General features: G+C 40.5%; 1 protein-coding gene across 1 annotated transcript; it reads right to left on the bottom strand.

Annotated features, from left to right (window-relative positions):
• Positions 1-821: 821 nt before the first annotated feature.
• LOC128774499 (P antigen family member 3-like) lies at positions 822-6,524 on the bottom strand. The gene is made up of 5 exons (XM_053893583.1): positions 6,418-6,524; positions 5,257-5,348; positions 4,286-4,394; positions 2,334-2,484; positions 822-950 (listed from the first exon to the last, which is right to left on the bottom strand). The coding sequence occupies exons 2-5, from the start codon at positions 5,338-5,340 to the stop codon at positions 947-949; spliced, it is 348 nt and encodes a 115-aa protein (XP_053749558.1). The 5' UTR covers positions 5,341-5,348; positions 6,418-6,524; the 3' UTR covers positions 822-946.
• Between the last annotated feature and the right edge of the window lie 17,991 nt (positions 6,525-24,515).

Here is a 24,515-nt window from a genome sequence, read left to right as displayed (position 1 = left end):
GATCATGAACATTCCCTCCCAGCAGCGTATGGTTGACTTAAACATAGGAAAATATTAGGGCGCCTAAGTGGTTCAGTCGGCTAAGCGCCAGACTTCAACTCAGGTCATGATCTCACGGTTTGTGGGTTTGAACCCCACGTCAGACTCTGTGCTGACAGCTCAGAGCCTGGAGCCTGCTCCAGATTCTGTGTCTCACTGTGTCCCTGCAACTTCTCGGCCGACGCTCTGTCTGTCTGTCTCTCTCTCAAAACTAAATAAACATTAAAAAAAATTAAACATACGAAAATATGTACGAAATTCATTACGTTAACAGATTAATGGAAGAAAACCGCTACAACCATCTCAATAAACGTCCTACAAGTGCTTGATGAAAGTCAACATATATTCAACAGAAATGTTGTTAGGAAACTAACCTAAGAATGGAACTTCTTTTATGTCACAGTAAATACAGTCAAATGCTAAAAATTTTCTAATTCCGATCAGAAATAAGACAAGGATGTCCATTATTTACCAATACTTCCCAACACTGTACTGGGTGGGTCTGTCCAATATTGTGAAATGAGAAAACAAAGAGGGGGTATAATGTTTAAAACAGCAGGAACAAACTGTTAGTATTCAAAGATGATAGAATTGTGTATGTTGAAGCTCATAATGGATGTTGACATACACCTCTGGCATTAAATCCTATGCAGCAAGGCTTCTGGAGAGAGTACTGATGTACAGATATATCTGCACTTACCAGCTCAATCAGAATACAAAATTTCAAAAAATGACACAATTTTCAATAGCATCTAATACTTAGAGTAAGTTTAACAAAGGTTTGAAAAGAGTCTTTGGAGAAAGTTGTAAGATTTTATTGAGGGATTTTTAACAGTGAAGTGTCCTTCCTACATGAGAGCAGTTTGCATGGTTTCAGCTTCTTCTTGCTTACACTTTCGGTTGTCCTTCACCTGTAAGACAGACACAGAGTTGGAAACATTACTCAGCAGAATTTATTTACATTAAATTAATGATATACAGAGGACACTATAGTTTTTATTTTATAAGATAGAATTCCAAGCGTATGCTTTACCAACATTTTTGGAACACACCACACTTCCTATAGGTACAAGAAAAGAAAAAAAACACTTCAGGTTCAGAACAGATAAAATGAAATAAACCTATTAAAAGGTAGTTTCATTTTTGTATCTTTGTGTTTAGATTCAAGTTAGTTAACATCTAGTGTCGCACTGGTTTCAGGAGTAGAGTTTAGGGATTCATCGCTTACATATAACACCCATGCTTGCACCCTACTTGATGTAGGGAGAGTGCAGAAACTAGAAACCAGACTATCTCTTGCCATTTTATCACTCAGTCATTTGAGCCTTCATTGGGGAAAGGTTTCAAAATGCACGTGTTCTGTAAGAGCCACAATAATTTAGAGTCTGACAAAATTTAAGAACAGGTATCCAGGTCTCCATAGAGAAAAACCAACATCAAGCAGTGTGTTTTCTTGTTCTCAGTAGCAATGAAATCTCAACTCAGATGTTAAAATTTGACCAAAGATGTTATCTGATGACAAATAAATCATACAAAATGGAAGATTTTTGTATTCCATGTATATTATCCAATAGAACCACAGAATACAAAAATCAGCAATAAAAACTGACTGCAATATATCTGGTTTGAAATCACTAAATATATGAGCCAAGATGCATTCAGAAGTGAAGGGATCCTCCCAGAATCACACAACTTATGTTAGAGCTGGTATTAGAACCTACTTCAGTGCCTCAGCATATTTCATACAAACTGGTATTTACTCCAAATCCATTTTGTGGTTTTTAAAAGAGGAAATTATAGAAGATTCTGAATTTAAGTAGCCATCAGTTAAAGTATTTACAGTGTATTTTATTTATTTTTTAAAGTCTATTTCCTTATTTTGAGAGAGTGAGAGAGAGAGATCACAAATGGGAGAGGGACACAGAGAGAGGAAGAGAGAGAGTCCCAAGCAGGCTCCATGCTGTCCGCACAGAGCCCAACGTGGGGCTCAATCTCACAAACTGTGAGTCCATGACCTGAGCCAAATCAAGAGTCAGATGCTTAACTGACTGAGCCACCCAGGCGCCCCAGTATTTACACTTTATAAAAAAGGAAATGGTTTCATTTTTTATTATTTAAGAAGGCTCTGACCCAATTTAAGTCTGTATCTGATAGGGTATAAGTCAGGCAGTCAGGAAATTAGGGTCTGAACTACTTATGAAAGCTACCTTTATGTGTAAACTCTGTCATTAAAGTATCAATAAAGTCATATCTACATAAGTAAAGATATAATATTCAGGAAAATATCTGCATACTTTGCATTCTCAATGGATAACATATCTGCTTCAGGCATCTTCACGGGCTCCAGTGTTGGGACATCCGCCCCCTTCACATCACTGTCATCTTCACTTTTGCCCCCAGTCTTTGGCACAGGCAGTTCCTGGATACCAGATTCCAGGTCAGGGCCTTACCGGAAAAAAAAAAAAAAAAAAAAAAAAGATGATAATCAACTTAAGGAGTAAACATAAAATGTAAAGAAAGAAGTGATAATATGTATTCTTGCCATTATATGAAATACAAGCCTGTAGACTTAGGGTAACAAAAAAAGCGATGGAAAGATGGACTTCCCATCTTTGTTTTCCTGTAATATGAAACCTTATTTCAAATAACAATCTAAAGAGAAACCACACTAAATCTACATTTGCATTATATTACCACAGTGTACTAAGAATAGAGAGCATCAGCTAAGAAATCTTAAATGTACACCATGCACAGGATTTTTTTTAAGTTTATTTATTTATTTAGAGAGAGAATGATCAGGGGAGGGGCACACAGAGGGAGAATGAAGAGTATCACAAACAGGCTCTGCACTCCTAAGTGCACAGCTGGATGTGGGGCTCAAGCTCACGAACCCTGATATCATGACCTGAGGCAAAATCTAGAGTGTGACACCTGACTGAGTGAACCACCCAGGCACCCTGCACCATGGATAGGATTTTAATGAAAATGAAAATTTAATTTCCTGAACAATTAGCTGAGTGCATTTGTGGGCCTATGACAAATCCTACACTAGTGACATACATCTCCTATTGGAGCAACCTGAAAGCTATTTTGTGAAATTTAACTAGTTAGATTTAGGGGCAAAGTCTCTCTCTATAACTTATGATAAATGAATCATGCAGAGAACCAAGTATCAAAAATAACAGCAAAATATTAGTGACTTATAGTCAAACTTCTGTCTTACAGTGAGAATAAAGGGAGCAGGGTGGAAAGAAATTAATGGACTTTGTCATCAGTCCTATCGTAGAAACCTCTTACCAGCGAATTCCTAAAATAATCCACGGCCTGAATGATGTCAATAATTCCATACAAGTATCTGATGAAAATACTTTCTTTGGAAGCTGGTAATTTCCGTTTCATGATCATTTTAAGATACTTTTGATTTTCCTAATCATAAGTTGTTAAACACCTCCTAAAGCCACTTAAAAATCACACTAATATAGTTTACCTATATGCCAGTCTCCCAAATTATACAGCGTTTCCCAAATGTACCATATCAAATGATTAAGCAAAGGAAATGGTGGCTCTCATTCCTCGAGCCTTTTTCTGGAGTCTACCTCTTGCTCCACTGAACTTCATTTATTCCTGTGCCTGTACTACGCTATTTTACAGTACAGACACATTTGAGTATTAAGCATTTTATACAAAAGCATTCACATTTTGGTATAACAACACAGATGGTAGGAAGTACAAAAACCGTGTAATGAAATATGAGTTATGTCTCCATGTGTCAAGCAGTCTTTGGCAAGCCACAATCCCTGAACCTTAGTTTTCTTATTTATAAAATGAGGCTACCATCCCTATGCAAATCTTCTTTATTCCTGATGTTATAAGATATGCTGACTTGGCACTCTGCACACACTGTTAAAACCAGCTTACACTTTTGATGCAGGGAAGGAAAAGGCCACGCAAAAATGTTCTAAGAAGAACAAATTCAACTAGTGAAAAAATGTATACTTTTGTAGTAAACAGTTTCCTCTGATTTAGAACAGACTGCATGTTCAAGCAGATTAAATCTTGAAGAAAAAGGGGAAATTCGTTAGAGTGAATACAGCTGTAAACTATACTCTATTCACATTTTGAAACAATTTTCGGGAAATGGCTGAGATTCTCTTCTAAGGTTTTGTTTTGTCCTGTTACGTCATAATGCGTGATGCAAAAATATACCCTGTGCCCCCATAAGCATTCTTTTTCCCTTTCCCTTCACCTTCATCCAGAGGTGCTTCTTCAACTGCTTTCTCTCGCTCCGGCATAATATCCTGACACTCAGTGGGTGCCTCCTTTTGTTGAGGCTGCTCATCACTGGGCTGCTGGGCCTAGGGTGTGCGTGTGTGTGTGAACAAAAAGTTGCATTAATGCATGCCAATAATATAAACCTATGTTACGCATTTTATATCAAATAATAAATAAGTATAAAAACACTTATAAAATATAATTCTATATTGTATTCCTAAAAGTTATATGGCCATTTATATACACATACATATAATGGAATATTAGTCATCAAAAGGTATTAAAATCTTGCCATTTGCAACAATGTGGATGGGGCTAGAATGTATTATGCTAAGTGAAAGAAGTCAATCAGAGAAAAACAAGTACCCTATGATTTCACTCATATGTGGAATTTAATAATAAAACAGAGGAACATATGGGAAGGGAAGTAAAAATAAAGGAGAGGGGGAAACAAATCACAAGAGACTCTTAAGGATAGAGAACAAAGTGAGGCTTGATGGAGGTAGGTGGGTGGAGGATGGCACAGATGGGTGACAGGTGATAAGGAGGGCACTTGTGATGAGCGCTGGGTGTTGTACGTAAGTGATGAATCACCGAAGTCTACTCCTGAAGCCAATATTGCACTGTACGCTAAGTAAAATTTAAATTAAAAAAGAGTTACTCTTCCCACAGAGTAGCTACCCGGAAGAGGTACCCACAAGCACTCTGGAGGCTATTTTAAACTATGCTGGGATGGATACGTACAACTTGTTGTTAGTAAGCATGAGAAAGGAGTCATAGGGTATATTTACCCAGGGAACACAAGTATGGAATCCTTCTGGTTCAATGTTTCCTGCCCCTTCCCAGCAAAGAAACTTTTATCACTGTATCTGTACGTTTGTAGGTCAACAAAATTTTCAGAGAAATAAACTGATGGTGTAGAACATCAATTGCTGAAGTACTCACAGCCACAGGTGCAGCTGGCTGGTTAGCCTTGCCATCATCCTTTCTTTGTTTAGATTTAGATCTTGTTCTCACACGCCCACTCATTTTTCACCCTGAAAGTAGAATATCAGTATTTGGAAAATGTATTCTAAAGGCTAGGTACACCACCTCCAAGGCGTAACATTTTAATTTTTTTTTACTTTGAAAATACTTTCAAAATCAACCTTGCGTAAGGATAGTGTACATGCTGTGGTCACACCAAATAAACGGGCTGCAAGATCACTCACATCGGCCAAACTGGCAGTCAAATCACCTTAAGGACAGGAGAAAACGCGAGGCTTAGTTTCACAGCTAGATTCCCCATCATAAAGGCATGTGAGAAAACAATGCTGGATATTTAAACCTGAGTCGCTATTGTTTTCACATTCCCAGTTACTGGGCCCATTTTACCCTCTTAAATAAGGTTTCCCTGGAACACAGAGAAGTCTTAATCGTTTGCGTACTGCCTATGGCTGTCTTCCCACCACAAGGGCTCAAGGTGTCTAGTTTCGATACTGACCAGTGAGCCGGCTCCTCCCTTGACACCCTGCACAGTGCGATACAAATCTCCGGGACGCAGCTCCAACCCCACACCGTTCCCCGTTTCCAGCCCCACGCACCGTTTTTTGTTTTTTGTTTTAAGTAGACTTCACGGCCATCCTGGAGCCCAGGTGGGGCTCGAACTCACCACCCTGAGATCTAGACCTGACCTGAGATCCAGCGTCAGCCACTTAACCTACTGACCGCTCCCCACCCCCGCCCACAGGCACCCGTTCCAGACCTGTTCTGTACCGCCTGGCCCGCCTCCCACCCAGGGTCCCACTGAGGACTCTGGCTTCAGTGCTCCGCCGGCACTTCCAGGTGCTTGCAGGACTCAGATACCTCAAAGAACGCCCCCAAGACCCACCCTGTCTTCACCTCCCCCGTCCTCGGCCGCCAGCTGTCCTCACTTGTCCCCGTCCCACCACCACGAGGACGAGGGCCATGGCGGCCGCGACGCCTGTGAGGAGAAGAACGCTAACTCCTGGCAACTTCCTCCTCCGAGGCCACAGATCTACCGTCCCGACCCGCCCGAGGCCCACTGGCACTCTCCTCACCGTCACTCACACTTAAAGTCCTGGAAGGACTGATTTGTGGACCTACCGGTTGAGGGCAGGCAGCCAGAAAGACCACGACACCGCCCACACCACTCCACGCCACTTCTTCCTCAGCTCTGCTCACAGGACGCGTGGGCAGCAGGGCGCGTGCTCAGCAACGGTCTTTCTTAACAATGGGCATGCGCAGGAAAGGCCTGGTACAACGTGTGTGCGTACTGACGTGGATATGTGCGTACTGACTGGGTGTATGCGTACTGGCGTGGGTGTATGCAATGTTCGTGGACTTCTTCCCACGCCTGCAGCCAAGGCGTGGGAAGGCAGTGTCCGCAGAGTACCCGACATGGTGCTTGAAGAGTGGCCTTTTTCCTCCTGCCCGAGCTCTCTTTTGCAACCACATACTTTGGGGACAGACAGTTACAAGTCACCGTTAGTGCTGAATGTTTCTCAGAAAGATATCTGTAACAAAAATAGATACTAAGTACTTTAATACTATTTTTATACATGCTTTGATCAATCATTCCCTTCCATGCTTCTGGGTTTGCTGTCATACTTGAGTGAATTTGCTCTCCTCTGTATAATAAATACATTAACAACTGTTTTCTTTACCTTTTTTGCTTGTGTTACTGCACATTTAAACCTGTGGTTTGGTAACTGATTTCTCTAAGTACCTGTGGTCCTTCAATCAGTGCACATTTCAGAAGTTTCTATCGATATTGGTCCTGGGGTTTAAGCTCAGCCCACTGGTTCATTACGTTCAGTAATGGTGACTATGCTTGTCATGTACTGTGCTTTCCAAAAATCAAACAACTTGATAATAAAGCTGACTTTACTGGATAACTCTGTCAGGGAAAACACTACCTGGACAGGGTCTTAGCAGAGTCTTTGAGGTGGCCGGACAGGAGAGATACGTATTCAAATTGTGAAGTCGGAGTAGAACAATTCTTTCAACGTTGGGGGAGGTTGTGATGAAGACTGAGTAAAAATAGGGCTAAAATGGTGTAGGTTTGGTGGACACAGCAAGGCAAGAATATTAAGTCGAAAGTTTCAAATTCCTTATGGTTGAAAAATGTCATTTGGCACTTTTTACTGAAGAGTTGATGGATCTTTCAGTTAGTTCCTGGAAGGGACAGTAATGTTATTTTCAACTTTTGTCTTCCTAGGCAAGAGATGATTTTGATAGCAACGTTATGTTGATAAAGCCCATAGAATAATAAACTCTCGTTATGTACATAGTAGGTTGTGTGCATGATTTCCTTTCTTATTTGCTTCCATATAACATGTCAGTTGAATGTTTCAGGTAGTCTATGGAAAGGAAGGAGAGGAAGAGGACATTGACCAGCAAATAGCTTTTTGTAACTAAATTAGAATGTATTTTTAAGGTGACTCATATATTCCATCCAACTGGGCTTAACTTAAAGAAATACCTTGAATTGGGAAAGGGGTGTGTGTGTGTGTGTGTGTGTGTGTGTGTGTGTGTGTGTGTGTTTGCATGCCCGCGCGCATGTGTGTGAAGCAGTTGAAAACAGTTGTGGTTCTTTTTTAAGTGAGAGCAGTCATAATCCCCATTCTTTAATATATATGCATATATGTGTAATTTTTTTCTCAGCAGGCACTATCATTACCAAATTTTACTGTCTTACTCTCCTAATCCTTATTCCTATTGCAGTGGCCTCAGGAAGTGATTTAAAAAGAGTGAGAGACAGTGACTTCTCATTCTAACGCCTAATTAGCAGACGACAAAATTAATGTCATCCAATGCCTGGGTGGCTATGGGTCATGAGAACCTGAGTTTTGTTGATTTCTAAATTGCTCCCCTCCAACTTCAAGGCGTAGGCTCCAACCTGATGCCAATATTTAACTTCCTGTTTGCTCCTGTGGAATTTAAGCCGTGGTCAACTGAATGGATTTAGAAGCCCATATTTGGACTTGGATGGAGGTAAGTTGTAAGGTAGCTTTTGTGAAATACTGGACACAGCAGAAAGTATAAAAGACATTGTAGAGAGAAGAAAAATGTCCTCTTAGGTGACTCAGGAACTGTCTGTGGCTGCTGAACAAGGAGCCACAGCTGGAACTGACAGCAGCCCCTCTTTCTAGAGAAGGGCGGCAACTTCCCATAAGACCAGAGGTTTCCTTTCATCCAACCAAGAGAATCTGAGAACAAGCTTAAATCCCTACAGGACTGAAGCTCAATGTTCACAGACTCTGGGAGTGGCATTTCCCAGAGGCTCCTGAAGTGCTGACATCTAAGCTTAACCTGCTTGATGCTTAATGTCACAGTATTTATTCTCCACCATGTGTAATGCAAACCTCACACTTCCCTCATGAAATGGGAACACAGTAGGGAAATGGGGCCCCTTGGCTAAACCCCACAAAGTATGGCATTCAGCTGTACCCCAGCCCAAGCACAGCTCTGCACAGGATACCAACCATACAAGAAATCATATGTACTCTTTTCTTGTGAGTTCCCTCCCATCGGTACCAAATGACAGTTGCAGTATACAAAACAGACGATGTTATCTGAATTTTTCATTTTAATTCCAATTAGTTAATATACAGTGTTATATTAGTTTCAGGTGTACAATATCGTGATTCAACAATTTCACACATCACCCAGTGCTCAACATGAGGCGTGCACTCCTTAAACCCCATTTCTGAAATTTAATGGGAAACTTTGCTAGTGGAACTTATATTTCATCAGCAACTACACATTTTTGTAGCCCCGTGGCTCATATCAAAGATGTCCTTTGTGTCTGAAAACACTGAATTCCCAAGGATGAGGACAAAATGGGGGTTCTCACATGTATTTGCACGTACTTCTATAACAGCATGTAGTAGTCATTGGAAATTTTCTGTAAAAAGACTAATGGTTTCCATATGGTGGTTTGTAATCCATAGTGGGTCATGAGATTAATGTTGTGGGCCGGCCACAAGCAGCATTTTAAAGAAATGTGATAAAATAAAACAGAAAATATCAGTGTCCTGCATATAGAATGTACCCATAGACCCCCCCCACACACACACTTTATGTATGTATGTATGTATGTATGTACGTATGATGTATGTATGTATTTTTTATATATTTATTTTTCAGATTGAGAGCGACAGAGCGCAAGCAGGGGAGGGGCAGAGAGAGAGAGAGAGAGAGAAGGAGGGAGACACAGAATCTGAAACAGGCTCCAAGCTCTGGGTTGTCAGCACAGAGCCTGACGCGGGACCCAAACTCAGGAATGGTGAGATCATGACCTGAGCCGAAGTCAGATGCTTGACCGACTGAGTCTTCCAGGTGCCCCACACACATACATTTTAGTGCCTACTGAATTATATTTAAAAATGCATATTTTTCATGCATTGCAATAGAAAAGTTTGAAGGTCACTTGTTTAGAAGGTATTAGACCAATGCCCGGAGGCCATCTCTTCAAAATACATGAAGAAGATGGGTTGGGACCTGCTCAGAGTAAGTTCATTGTCGTCAGTAGCTTTCTATACAATGCTGGAAATTGTCAGTGTAGTTTACTTTGGTTCAGCTTTACATTAGCCGCTTGACCCTAAGCAAACTCGTGGAATCCTGAGGTTATAAGAAGAAAATCTGATGAGTGGTAAGGGGTTTTGATCATTATCTCTGTCAATGCCCAATTTTCTATTGTCTTTTTCTACAGCAGCAATGTGTGTTCATGGGTGTGCTTCTGCACTTATCTGATGCTGCCTTGATCCATTGTCTTTTTTCCTTTTCCCTTTATCATGCTATCATGTGCTTCTTTAGGAATCCAGTGACAATGCCATTTATGTTGTTCAGTGTTGAGTACCAGCACCCACCCAAGACTGTCCCTGTGGTGTGATTCCAGATGGAGTTCTGACTGACTGACTTCCCTTGGTTCCTACCCATTTTCTGACTCTGGTTCTCTAAATTTTCTGTGGATTCTGTGAACTACTCAATTTTTCCTCTGATAAATTTGTTTTTTGCAAAGCTAACCTTGGCTGCAACCAAGGGCCTAAACTGTTTGAGACTTTAGTACAATGTGTGTAAAGTAGGTACCTGTCATTTACAGACATGGTGATGTGTGGCGGGAAATCTGGGCTTGATTATCTGGCCTAATTGGGATTGAAAGCAATAACAATCCAGTTAGTATTTAGGGATGATAATTTTTCAGCCCCGGCGGGGCGGGGGGGCAGTGTTTACATAGTTCATTAAATAATCATCTCGGGGCACCTGGGTAGCTCAGTTGGCTAAGTGTCTGACTTCAGCTCAGGTCATGATCTCACGGTACATGGGTTCGAGCCCTGCATGAGGCTCTGTGCTGACAGCTCAGAGCCTGGAGCCTGCTTTTGGATTGTGGGTCTCCATCTCTCTCTCTGTCCCTCCCCTGCTCACACTCTATCTCTCTCTCTCCTTCAAAAATAAATAAATATTAGGAAATAAAAATAAAAACAAATACAAATAATCATCTAATATACCTGACTCATGACAGAAAGTTTCTATTTCAAGGCAGGGAAAGAGGGACTAAGTTGTTGCTGCCGGAGAACAGTAGTAGGAAGGGTCTGAAAATTTGAAGGACTGAAGTATAAACAGTTTAATGAAAAATAACCATTGTAAATCTTTAAGCTATCAGCTCAAGATCCGTATTTCAGCTAGAGGGTTGAGGTAGTTGAACAGCAGGTTGCAAGTTTGGCCCTGTAGGTTTCCTACTTACAATGATGAGTTGCATTCACAGCCTCACCAGATTTCTTTTATGTCGATGTTAAGGTAAACAGTGAATTGGCATATGGCTGTAGACAAAGTTTCATTGCAAATATTACATTTGCTTATAATCCTATTCTACTTTTTTCCTTTCCATCACATAACTTTAAACCTTCTCAAGATTGGCTGTTTTTTGTGTTGATAACCAATTCTGTCTCAATACTTGGCTTTGAAAACTTCCTAACTCTCAGTAGGAGAAATCTCATTATGGTGAGGAGTAGAAAATAGCTGCAGAAAAACAGAAACTAGTGTGATTCATAAATTGTCCATGTACTGGGAATTTTAAACTTTTTAATGTTTATTTATTTTTGAGAGAGAGAGAGAAGAGAGAGAGAGAGAGAGAGAGAGAGAGAGAGAGAGACAGAGAGAGCGAGCAGGGGAGGGCCAGAGAGAGAGGGAGACACAGAATCCAAAGCATGCTCCAGGCTCTGAGCTGTCAGCACAGAGCCCAACATGGGGCTTGAACTACAAGATCATGACCTGAGCCGAAGTCAGATGCTTAACCAACTGAGCCTCCCAGGCAGCCCTGTACTGGCAATTTCAAATGAAGGATTCTGAAAGACACCTGGACTTCAGAGATGGTGGTCAGGACAAGAGAAATTTACCTTCTACTCAAAAAAGATCTGTAATTGTGATTGGCTGTCCTTCATAATATTTCTTCCCCTGTCAGTACCATTTAAATAAATAGCTCTTTTCTTTAAGGTGCATGCTTTTGAGTTTTCTCCAATCTTTTTTTAAGATTTGTTTTTAATGTTTATTTTTTGAGAGGGAGAGAGCGCGAGAGAGAGACAGAGTGTGAGGATGGGAGGGGCAGAGAGAGAGGGAGACCCAGAATCCAAAGCAGGCTCCAGGCTCTGCACTGTCAGCACAGAGCCTTATGTGGGGCTTGAACCCACACAATGTGAGATCATGACCTGAGCCCCGAAGTTGGACGCCTAACTGACTGAGCCACCCAGGTGCCCCTCTCCTTCAATCTTAAGAGAAACATTGACTCTCACATTTACCTGCTTGGAGGTAAAACAAAACAAAACAAAAAACAAAACAAAACAAAAAACAAAGCAAAAACAACCTATGACTTTGTTGAAGTTCTTATTTAAACCAGGTTTGTGAGTCAATGTCTCATTTCATTATCAGGGCTGTATTATTGGAGGCCTTAGATGATTGAAGCCCTTCCAACCCCAAACCCAAATGAACCTTCCTTGGCAGACTGAACAGTCCCTCTTCCCTTGTGTGATGAGGTTATTTTTGCCTTGCTTGAGGATGCTGATGGGTCACCTTGCAAGGAAATCTTAGTTCTCCCCATGTCCTGATATTTCCTACTTTTTCCAAACATAAAACTATAGTGGATCCCACTACTCCGAGGAAGTATGGTTATAAGGTTATATCCTGTAGTAGAGTGTTATATGAAAAAAAGAACTAGAGTTACTCACTTATTTGTATCTCATCCTTCGGGTAATATACTTGGGAAAGGATTCTGAAGAGTCTACCAAGGAGGGAAAATATAAATTTAGATCAGGAGAATGTTATCAATATGAGTGTCTTTAAAAGAACTTCTAAATTCTATAGAGTAGGTCAGTCAGCTGAGTATATTGGACTCCTTACATCATCATAGAGATTGGAATATATCCTGTCTGGTACAAATATTTATTCTGTACTTGGTTTTTCTTTCACTGCCTGTCATCCTCCTCAACACACCATCATCTGTGGTCTTACTGAATGTTTTATACAATGTAATAGTATCAGTATCTTGCTCGATATTAGTTCCAAGCAAGAAAATTGTTTTATAGACCACATGGAATTGGTGATCTGGTTTTACCATACACCTTTTTATCCAAAAGCAGCTGGCTTTATACAATATTGAAATAATTCACCAAAGTCCCAGTGAGAGCATTTTACTAGCAACCAAAGATTTTCTCCATGTTGCATGGCATATAGTTATAGACCTATAGTTATTTTGTTTTGTTTAGGTTCTATTGTCCAACCTCTGTTCTTGCTTACCTGTGTTGCTCCTTTCTGATTCTTTGGACTGTTTTCTCTTCCACCCTCCTTCCACCCCACTCCCATATGATGTGTGCTGTGCTGCTGCTGTTGGTTACCCAGTGTTTACACTAAGCCAATGATCTTGGCTTCACCCCTTTTAGATCTGTTCAGTTTTGTTGTTGAATATGCCAGCATGGGATGCATAGTTATCTAATACTATTGCAAAAGGAGAACTGACTTAGAGAAACTCGGAGAAGCAACTGTGGCTGCATTGCCTTCCAAGTGAAATGATCAGGAGAATGTATTTGTAGGTGTCATTGGTGACACCTTGCAGATGAGAGCTTAACTGTATGCCAAGGGAGAGCTAAAGACCAACAGCAGAATATTGGAGTCCTCTGTCAAGGAGCCTCCATGGTGGCCTAGAGCTGGAAGGCTTTGCCCATGGAGACACAGAGGAGGAGTCTGGTGAGTCAGCTTGGACCAGGGGCCCTCAGGTGAGGGAAGGCAAGAGCATAAAACCTAAGTCTATGTCCCCCACTGAGAAGAAAAGCTAGTAAAAACAAGATAAAAGGGGCCAGCCAAATGCCTGAGGCTGGATAATCCCCTTGCATACTTTTGGCTTCTGTAATCTTGTTTGCCTCCTGCCTCCACTAACTACCCATGTAGCACCATTGATAAGGGCCCCCTCCCCTTTATCTTTTGTCTCTCAACCCCTTACCATCCCAGCCATAAAAGGAGGCCGATGCCACGGTTTGGGGCCCAGCCTTTGGAGGTGACTCTGCTGGGCCAGCACCGGTGCACAATAAACAGTCTTTTCTGATTCCCTGAGTGTGTGTGGCTTGTCTCTTCCTGGGTGCCAAGTATTTGCTGTAACACCACAAGTTTGGAGGGAAAGGCCGCCTTAGCTTCCCCATCCTTTTCCTCACCGAAGGTCAAAATAGGGGCAATTTCTTGCCAAAAAAGGAGCCCCTTATCTGTCTACTCCAAAACTGGCTTTCTTCTGTAGAAGAATTGAGAAACTGGTGAGGACTGTGAAGCTTAGAGCTCTGTTGGAGTCTTCTAAGATGGTGGGAATGAGGAAGCCATGGTGTGTGTGTGCCTATACCTGAAGCCCAGGCTTCCTGGAGGAAGAAGGACTGAAGAATGTGTTATCACCTGGGGTAAGAGCATTGTGGATCACTGTTGTTGGGAAGCCAAAGCCCAGGAGGCTAATGTGTGCAAATACGCCTTTACTGCTAGGGCTCATTAGCCCCCACAGAGCAAGAGTGGAAAAATCCATGCTGTGGCAGCCTTGTCAGCTTCTACAACCTTTTCCTTGAAGAGCCGCTTGAAATTGCAGAATAAATTGTCAAGAGTTTTTTTTACCCCAACATTTGACTTAGCAGAGTTGTGCCAGGGACCAGATTATGGAGAACTTATCTATAACCAGGGATCAATTTTAAAGATGTCTGTTTCATTTTAGTCTTTAAAAGCAAGTTTAATTCTTGTTTTCTTTCCTACAGATTTTATTTTAAATTATTTTTATAATAATAACAATATTCCAACATGTTTCAGTATTTGTTAGGCTCCGATGATGGCAGGGCACAACACAATGATACCTAGAGATGAAAGAACTTTTTATTACTTAAAGCTCCAAAAGAAAACAGGTTGCCACACAGGGCCACACAGGGCCACACAGGGCATTGCACCCAGGAAAAGGGTAACTTCAAGCTGGAACTGTAGAAAGCAGCTTATATATGGCAAGCAGAGTGGGGTTAGCTAAGTTTCATGGGTTTCCTGGGATTGGGTATTATAAATAATTCTGTAAGCGCAAGGAAGTAGGGAATGTCTCTGGATATTTGGCATCTGACAGTAAGTGTTGTAATTCAGGAGTGTTAGAGCCAGAGAAGGGAAGCGGTTGGACTTAATAAACTGTGCTTGGAGTGGAATTGAGAATTTTACCCACGATGTCTTAATTCGGACAAAATAGAACTTGTGAGATTTATTACAAACAGATAGGGAAGCAATTGAATGAAACCTTTCTTCTGCCTAGTTTCACTTTTATTTGTTTAACGTTATTAATGCTTTTACATATTTTACATCTTTATTCAAAATGTCAGTCTGTGGATAATTCCATGTGTAAAGGCAGTGGGTGGATCCATAAGGGATGGAAAATCAAGTGATAAGGGCCTCAATAGGGGATTTAACTGTTAATTACCATTGCCAAAGTAATGTGCCACAAGAAATGACTTGGTAAAGGAGTTGGTCTTTTTACTTTTTAGTTCATTGAAAATATATTTTGTGAAGGCAGGGTTATTCATGGCATAAAACACTTCGTATCTTGTCCAAAAAGGAAAGAAAAAAATCCCGTAACCTGGTTTTAAGAAATAAAATCATTGAATTAGGTGATTTAAACAATAGGAACTTTTCACTGATGTCATATTACCAGTAGCACAAATTAGTAAGATTTTCTATATCTATCTATATCTATATTGATAGATAGATTAGTATAGATATAGATATAAACATAGTGTAAAGTATAAATCACAGCTTTTTTTTTGCCTTATGGATATCCAATTGTTGTACAGTCATTTGTTCAAAAAACAACTTTCTCCACTTAATTGCCTTTGCACCTTTGTCAAAAATCAGTTTTCCATATATAATTGTGACTCTTCTGGCCTCTATTATGTTCCTTTGATCTATCCAGCTAGTATGATGCTAGCACAGCGATGTCTTGATTATTGTAGTTTTGAAATCAGATAGGATTAGCTCTCCAACACTATCCTACTTTTTCAAAGTTGATTTGACTATTCTAGGTCCTTTGCATGCCGTATGTATTTTTGAATCAGCATGTAAATTTCTATAAAACATGTATGGGGTTTTGATGGGGATTTCACTGAATTTACGGATCAATTTGGGGATAATTGATCTCTTTAAAAGATTGGGTCTTCTGACTCAAGAACACAGTATACTGTTGCATTTTTTAGGTCTTCTTTAATTCCTCTCACCAATGTTTTGTTGTTTTCAGTGTTGTAGTGAAGACCAGAAAATATGAGCAATGACTGAAATGGACAAGAAAGATATAATCTGAGTAATGACTAGAGAAAACCTCAAACCAGGCATAGGACAGAAGTCCTGTTAGAGGCTGGCAGGTGGTACAAGCTTCCTGCAGTGGGATTCAGACATTCCTCCCCACAATGGTGAACAAAGGCATGTTATTGTTTTTGCCCTTAGCTGAGATACTTCAGATTCCAGGCCTCATTCATAGGTATTTTCTTTTGGAATGATATGAATACCATTCTCATACCTGATCCATGGAAACTAGAGCATCTTTAAGTTATGTACAAATTATGTTAGGGTTTAGATGTTTATCTTTTCACTATGTAAAATGCCCCCCACAACTTTGTTCTCGTAAATAACAATGATTACTAACATCCCAGAAATAAGAATAAATATAAAGTTTCATGTGGACTGTAATCTACTTTGTGATCTTGTCCAAGACATAGGGATTTGAATAAACCTTATGATATTTGATCCCTCATGTCAAGATGAGAGTAAAAAATGTGTTTCCTACTTGATAGCTATTTCCTCTTCTGTAACAATAGGATTTCTTTGGAATGCAATGCTTTAGGTTTAATCCTTTCTGTCTCTGTCTCTCTTTCTCTCTGTATCTCTCTGTCTCTCCACCTCCACATCTCTCTCTCTCACTCATATAAAATAGCTTTCCTGATATTCTTCTCCCTCATCCTTGTTTCTAGGCTCGCTATCTTTTTTTTTTAATTTCTAAAAAGTTTATTATTATTTTTGTAAGTAAAAAAATGTTTAACTTTTATTTATTTTTGAGAGAGAGAGAGAGAGAGAGAGAGAGAGAGAGAGAGAGACAGTGTGCGAGTGAAGGAGGGGCAGAGAGGAGGGAGACAGAGAATCCAAAGCAGGCTCCAGGCTCTGAGATGTCAGCACAGAGCCCGATGTGAGACTTGAACTCACAAAGTATGAGATCATGACCTGAGCTGAAGTCAGACACTCAACCAACTGAGCCACCCAGGTGCCCCTTATTATTATTATTATTATTATTATTATTATTATTATTATTTGAGAGATACAGAGTGCAAGTGGGGGAGGCAGAGAGAGAGGAAGCCACAGAATTCGAAGCAGGCTCCAAGCTGTCAGCACAGAGCCCAACGAGAGGCACGAACCCACAAACCTTGAAATCATGAACTGAGCCAAAGTTGGACACTTAACTGAGTGAGCCACCCAGGTACCCCCCTTTTATTTAATTAAAGAAGTTCAGCTTTTTTAATTTAAATTTTAGTTAGTTTATTACAGCAAATACTCTGCATCCAGGAAGGGACAAGTGACATGCACTCGGGGAATCAGAAAAGACTCTTTATTTTGTACCAGTGCTGGCCCAGCAGAGTCACCTTCAAAGGCTGGGCATCTGGCTCAGGTTTTGCTGGTCTTTTATACGTATGGGCTTCCAGGATGGGCGGAGCTAGTACAGTCAAGCTTCTGGATGCTGGCTGCAGGCTGATACAAGAGGCAAGCAAGATTGCAGAAGCCAAAATCATGCAAGGGCAGTATCTGGCCTTGGACATCTGGCTGCCCCTTGCTTTTTTTTTTTTTTTTTTTTTTTACCAGCTTTCTTTCTCAAGTTAATATACAGTGCAATATTGGTTTCAGGAGTAGAATTTAGTGATTGACAACTTATATACAACAACCATTGCTCATCACACCAAGTGCTCTCCTTAATACCCATCACCCATCTAGCCCATCTCCCACCCACTCCCTCCATCAACCTTCAGTTTTTTCTCTATCATTAAGAGTCTCTAGTGGTTTGTTTTCCTCTCTCTTCTTCCCCCACTGCCCATATGTTCATCTGTTTTGTTTCCTAAATTCCACATATGAGTGAAATCGTATGGTATTTGTCTTTCTCTGACTGACTTATTTCATGTAGCATAATACATTCTAGCTCCAGCCATTGTCGTTGAAAATGGCAAGATTTCATTCTTTTTGGAAGCTAAGTAATATTCCACTGTCTGTATGCATATATACACCACATATATATATGTGTATATATATATATATATATACACATATATATATATATACACATATATATATGTGGTGTATATATATACCACATCTTCTTTATCCCTTCATCAGTCAATGGACATTTGAGCTCTTTCCATAATTTGGCTGTTGTTGATAATGCTGCTATTAAGGTGCATGTACCCCTTCAAATCTGTACCTTTGAGTAAGTATCTAATAGTGAAATTGCTGGGTCATAGGGTAATTCTATTTTTAACTTTTTGAAGAGCCTCCTAGGCTCAGTATCTTCACTTCACTGTGGCTCCTGCTCTCTGTCTTCAGCTCTCACAACTAGCTTGGCTGTCACCAACCACATATCACAACTTCTCCACTTCTTGTTCTGGGTGTCTGGGGTTCACAATTAGTCCAGGTCCAAACTGAGCTTTCTGCTAGACTTAGACTTAGACTTAAAAGTGGCCTTTTACTTTCATTCAGGGAAGCCTGACTAAAGCCTTGGTTTCATGATGAAGTCTTGGTGTCATGAGGCACAGCACAGCTATAGACTCTCCATGTTACAAGGATACCCACTGTTACCAGCAGGGGAGGGCTCATCTCCAAGACCAGGAAAGCCTCAGTGAAGGCAGAGGAGAAACATAGACTTAAACATTCACACTTGAGAGAGTCTGGGTGTGTGAGCCCCAGTCCTGGGTGTCCCTCAGGGCCTTCTTCTCTGCACGTGGACAGCTGAAGGAAGCCCAGGACCAATTCTATCTCTTCTTCCTGGAGGACCCTGGTCTTCATCACTTTTGTTCAGTCTTTTACAGATGGCCTTCATTTTCCTCCTGCTCTTCTTCCTGCCAGAAGAAGCTCATTTCTGTGGTTAGGGGTAAGTTCTCATATTTTTAATCTTTTTCTCATTGAAAGGTTGATTTTTTTAGGCTTTTATTAATGAGACAGGTTGTCTTTTTAGCCTGAGCCCCAAGAGAAATTGGTCTACAGCTTGGCCTTTCCTGAAGGTACAGCCTTGATCCTAAGGCGTTAGGTACAGCCCCAACAGAGCCTGGGGTTTAGGAAAAGGCCCCAAGTCCCCATTCAGATTCTGACCAGCTGGCATCTCTGCCTCCACCCAGTCCCCTTCCAGCCTGAATGCTGGGTCTATAAGTCCTAGCTGGGGCACACCCGTGATGCTAGTCTAGGGGAGACAGAGTCCTGGAGGAAGAAGCAGAAGAAAAGCTCCATGTGGCTCGATGGGATATATGGCTATGGGATGAGGAATGACCCAAAAATACCCGCCCACTGACCTGCTGTGGGGCTGCAGACTCAGCTCCTGACCTCCATGGGTCTCGGTCACCTCATCTGCACAATGGGCAGAAATGCATTCCTAGCACACAGAGGACACTCTTAAATGAAGGGGGATCTGAAGTGATAAGAAAATAGATTTGGCCCAAGAGAAGGAGAAGCAGATTAGAGTTGCTGTAGAAGACCTGACTTGGACCTCCTCAGGTACAGCCAGGGTCTGCCTCTCTGGAAGTGGTCAGGACAGTCAGACAGGTGAGAAGCTCTGAAATCAGAATCATGGGCCAGTTGAAGTCTCTGCAGTGCTCTGTAGTGACCAGGCGTCTGTGTCACAGGCCCTGTTTTGTTTATCCTCATCCCTACCCATGGGTAACCCCAGGATGAGCTCAGGGAGCTCACTGCCCCATTGGTTACTGTGAACATCTACAGTCATTAGAGTCATGTGTCATCTTCACAGCATCCCTTGGTTAGTACTAGTGTAATTTATTCAAACAGTGGCTCACATGTTCTGAAATGGTTTTGATAATGTGTCAGTATTTATTATAGCCAGAGTTTATTCAACCACTCTTTTTATAGATGGATAAGTGGTGTATGATTTAAGTTTTTGCGATCTTATACTAGCAATGGTGAACATTCTTTGACATACAATAATACTCATATACAAATTCTATTTCTAGTAGCTAAAAACTAGAAACAACTCAAATACCTACCAATAGAAAAATACATAAGTAAATTGTGCTAGATTCACAGTATGGAATACCACATAGGTATGAGAAGGAATGAACTAAACCCCACACAGATAAAATGTTAAGTGAAAGGAACTAGATACAAAACAGGACATGCTATATGATTCACTTTATATATAGTTCAAAAGCTAACAAAACTGGTGTTTAGGCATACACACAGCTGTGCAGAAACAGTTTTACAGAAAGCAAGGATTCTAACCTGCCTAGCAGGCAATTTTTAATTTTAATAAAAAATTTTTAATTTTTTATTTGTAACTACTAATCTATTTTTTTAAGTTTATAATTCCAGTTAGTTAATACAGTGTTATATTAGTACAGTATATTAGGTGTACAATATAGTTATTCAACAATTCCCTTCAGGATGAGTGCAGTCCTTAATCCCCATCATCTATTTAACCCATTCCCCCATCCACCTCTGATAACCATCAGTTTGTTCTCTATAATTAAGAATCTGTTTCTTTTTTTAATTTAAATTAAGTTAGTTAACATATAGTGTAGAATTGGTTTCAGGAGTAGAATTCAGTGATTTATCACTTACATACAACGCCCACTGCTCATCCCAGAAAGTGCCCTCCTTGATGCCCATCACCCATTTAGCCCATACCCCCACCCGCCACCCCGCCAGCGAATTCTGTGTTCTGTATTTAAGAGTCTCTTCTGGCTTGCCTCCCTCTCTTTTTTTATCTTATTTTATATTTTCCTTCCCTTCCCCTATATTCATCTGTTTTGTTTCTTAAATTTGCCATATGAGTAAAATCATATATTTGTCTTTCTCTGACTGACTTATTTTGCATAGCATTATACTCTCTAGTCCCATCCATGTCATTGCAAATGGCAAAGATTTAATTCTTTTTGATGGCTGAGTAATAGTCCATTGTATATACCTACCACATCTTCTTTATCTATTCATCAAACGATGGACACTTGGGCTGCTTCTATAATTTGGCTACTGTAAATAATGCTGTTATAAACATAAGGGTGCATGTATCCCTTTGAATTAGTATTGTTGTATTCTTTGGGTAAATACCCAGTAGTGTGATTGCTGGATCATAAGGTAGTTCTATTTTTAACTTTTTCAGGAACCTCCATACTGATTTACAGAGTGGCTGCACCAGTTTGCATTCCCACTAACAGTGCAAAAGGGTTCTTTTTCTCCACATTCTCACCAACACCTGTTGTTTCTTGTGTCTTCGATTTTAGCCATTCTGACATGTGTGAAGTGATATCTCATTGTCATTTTCATTTGCATTTCCCTGATGGTAAGTGATGATGAACATCTTTTCATGTGTCTGTTGTATATCTATTCATGTTTTCTGCCCATTTTTAAATTGGATTATACGTGTTTTGGGGTGTTGAGTTTTATAAGTTCCTTATGTATTTTGGATACTAACTCTTTTTTAAAAAAAAGTTTATTCATTCTTGAGAGAGAGCTTGCAGGCTGGGGAGGGGCAGAGAGAGAAAGAGAGACAGAGGATCCAAAGCAGGCTCCACACTGTCAGTGAGAGCCTGATGTGGGGCTCAAACTCATGAACAGTGAGTCATGACCTGAGCTGAAGTCGGACACTCAACTGACTGAGCCATCCAGGCACCCTGGATACTAACCTTTTATCAGACATGTCATTTGCAAACATTTTCTCCCATTCCGTAGGTTGCTTATAGTTTTATTGATTGCTTCCTTTGCTGTGCAGAAGGTTTTTATTATGGTGAAATCCCCATAGTTCATTTTTGCTTTTGTTTCCCTTGCCTCAGGAGACATATCTAGAAAAAAGTTGCTATGGCTAGTGTCAAAGAGGTTACTGCCTGTGTTCTCGTCTAGGATTTTTATGGTTTCAGGTCTCACATGTAGGTCTTTGATCCATTTTGAGTTTATTTTTGTGTATGGTGTAATAAAGCGGTTCAGTTTATTACTTTTGCAGGTTGCTGTCCAGTTTTCCCAACATCATTTGTTGAAAAGACTGTTCTTTTCCCATTGGGTATTCTTTCCTGCTTTGTCACAAGTTAATTGTCCATATAGTTGTACTACCATATTGTTTTGATTACTACTGATTTGTAATATAATTTGAAGTCTGGAATTGTGATACCTCTACTTTTGATTTTCTTTTTCAAGATTTGCTTTGGCTATTCAAGGTCTTTTGTTGTTCTGTATATATTTTAGGATTGCTTGTTTAGTTCTGTGAAAAATGCTGTTGGTATTTTGGTAGTGATTGTATTAAATCTGTAGATTGCTTTGGGTAGTATGGGCATTTTAACAATATTTGTTCTTCCAATCCATGACATGGAATGTTTTTCCATTTTTTTTGGTGTCATCTTCAATTTCTTTTATCAGTGTTTTATAGTTTTCAGAGTATTGGTCTTTCAACACTCTGGTTAAATCTATTCCTAGACATTTTATTGTTTTTGATGCAGTTGTAAATTGGGTTGTTAATTTATCTTTCTGCTCTTTCATTGTTAGTGTATAGAAATGCAACAGATTTATGTACATTGATTTTGTATTCTGTAACTTTACTGAAGTAATTTATCAGTTCTAGTAAATTTTTGGTGGAGTCTTTCGAGTTTTCTATATATAGTATCATGTTATCTGCAAATAGTGAAAGTTTTACTTCTCTCTTACCAATTTGGATGCCATTTATTTCCTTTTCTTGTCTAAGTGAATGCCCAACACAGGGTAACCTCAGCAGTGGAACGTTTTAAAAATAAAATGAATAGATGAACTGTTCTATGGATATTAGTTAGCCTCTTTTATCAGCCACCCCTCTCATTGTCCGATGGGCTTCTGAACAAATTGGCCATGAGGCAGGGGAGAAAGTTATGCATGGACTCAGTAATATGGCACCAACCTCCGGGTTATCAGCCAACTAGCTGGTGGCAGGTTGATTTTATTGGACCTCTTCCGTCACGGAAGGGGAACATTTTGTTCTTACTAGAATAAACAAGTGCTGTGGAGATTAATTTGCGTACAGTGCTTCTGCCAAAACTATCATCGGTGGACTTACATAATGCTTTATCTACCACTGTTGTATGCCAGGCAGCATGGTCTGATGAAGAAACTCACTATGGTCATGGAATTCACTAGTCTTATCATGTTCCTCACTATTCAGAAACTGGTGGCTTGACAGAATGGTAGCATGTCCTTTTGAAGAATCTGTAATGGTGTCAGGTAGGTGGCAGCTAGGTAGGAGTGGGGCAAGGGTCTCCAAGGGGCTGTATATGTTCTGAATCAGTGTCTAATATATGCAGCGATTTTTCCCATAGCCAGGATTTGGGGTCCAGGGGTCAGAAGGTGGAAATGGAAGTTCCATATTCTTTCTTCTCCTCATGGATGTGTGACTTCCACAAGCCTGGCATTAATGGTATCTTTCAGATGTAGCTAGGCTGTTTGAATCCTCACATGACCCGTATTGGGGATAGCAGAAGGAGTAAGGTTCAGTCTCAGGGCCTCATCCTCACAGGTGAGTGCAATTTTAGGTGCCACGTTCAAGTCTGACCTGGGATAAAATTCGTCTAAGCCTCTCACACATCCTACCCCTCGATATGTACTGGAAACTGAGCCACTCAGAGCTGCATCAGCTTGCCTAAACTCACAGATACAGTTACTAAGTGATGGAGCTGGGATTCTACTTCAGATACACCTTTCCTCAAAGCTAGAATTGGTGCAGACACATCTGTACTGTGAGGCCTTTTCTGGAGGAACAGGTGTAATTAACCAGAGCATTTTACCAACTGGTTGTGGTAACCATGCCAAAGTCATGTTTGATTCCATGACATACTCACTCTCGGAAGTCTGAAGTGCAGGAACGCTTCAGGCACAGTTCTTTAACAAGGGGGGACGTTATTATCCACAGAACAAGGTTTTTGTATAAAGGCTGAGCCTTGCTTTACTTCCCTTTTAATTCTATCCCTTGGAAAAGACTATAAAGCAGAACTAAGTAAGTAAAAAGTAAATAAATAACACTGGAGAAGATGAGAGATAACAGTTACTGTGCTACATTTCTGGAAATTGGGAGGCCAGTTAGGGATATACATCAAGACGTCAGTGTAAACTCTGCATGATCCATACATTTTCTTTTTTAAATGCATTTTTTAGGTTTATTTATCTATTTTGAGAGAGAGAGAGAGAGAGAGAGAGAGAGAGAGAGAGAGAGAACACATAAGTGGGGGTGGGGCAGAAACAGAGGGAGAGAGAGAGAATCCCAAGCAGGCTCCATGCTCCCCTCTGCATTGAGCCCAATGTGAGGCTCGATCTCATGACTGTGAGATCATGACCTGGGTCAAAATCAAGAGTCGAATGCTCAACTGACTAAGCCACCCAGGCGCCCCTGTTTTAAAATATTTTCTAGTCAAATGATTCAACAGATGTACAAAGGTTTCTGAACATAGGAA

This window comes from Panthera pardus, unplaced genomic scaffold (assembly GCF_024362965.1).
Source record: "Panthera pardus isolate Hobbes unplaced genomic scaffold, ASM2436296v1 HiC_scaffold_325, whole genome shotgun sequence".
Classification (NCBI taxonomy): domain Eukaryota; kingdom Metazoa; phylum Chordata; class Mammalia; order Carnivora; family Felidae; genus Panthera; species Panthera pardus.
The sequence above is the reverse complement of the archived record's forward strand: the minus strand, read 5'-3'. Positions and strand labels throughout refer to the sequence as shown.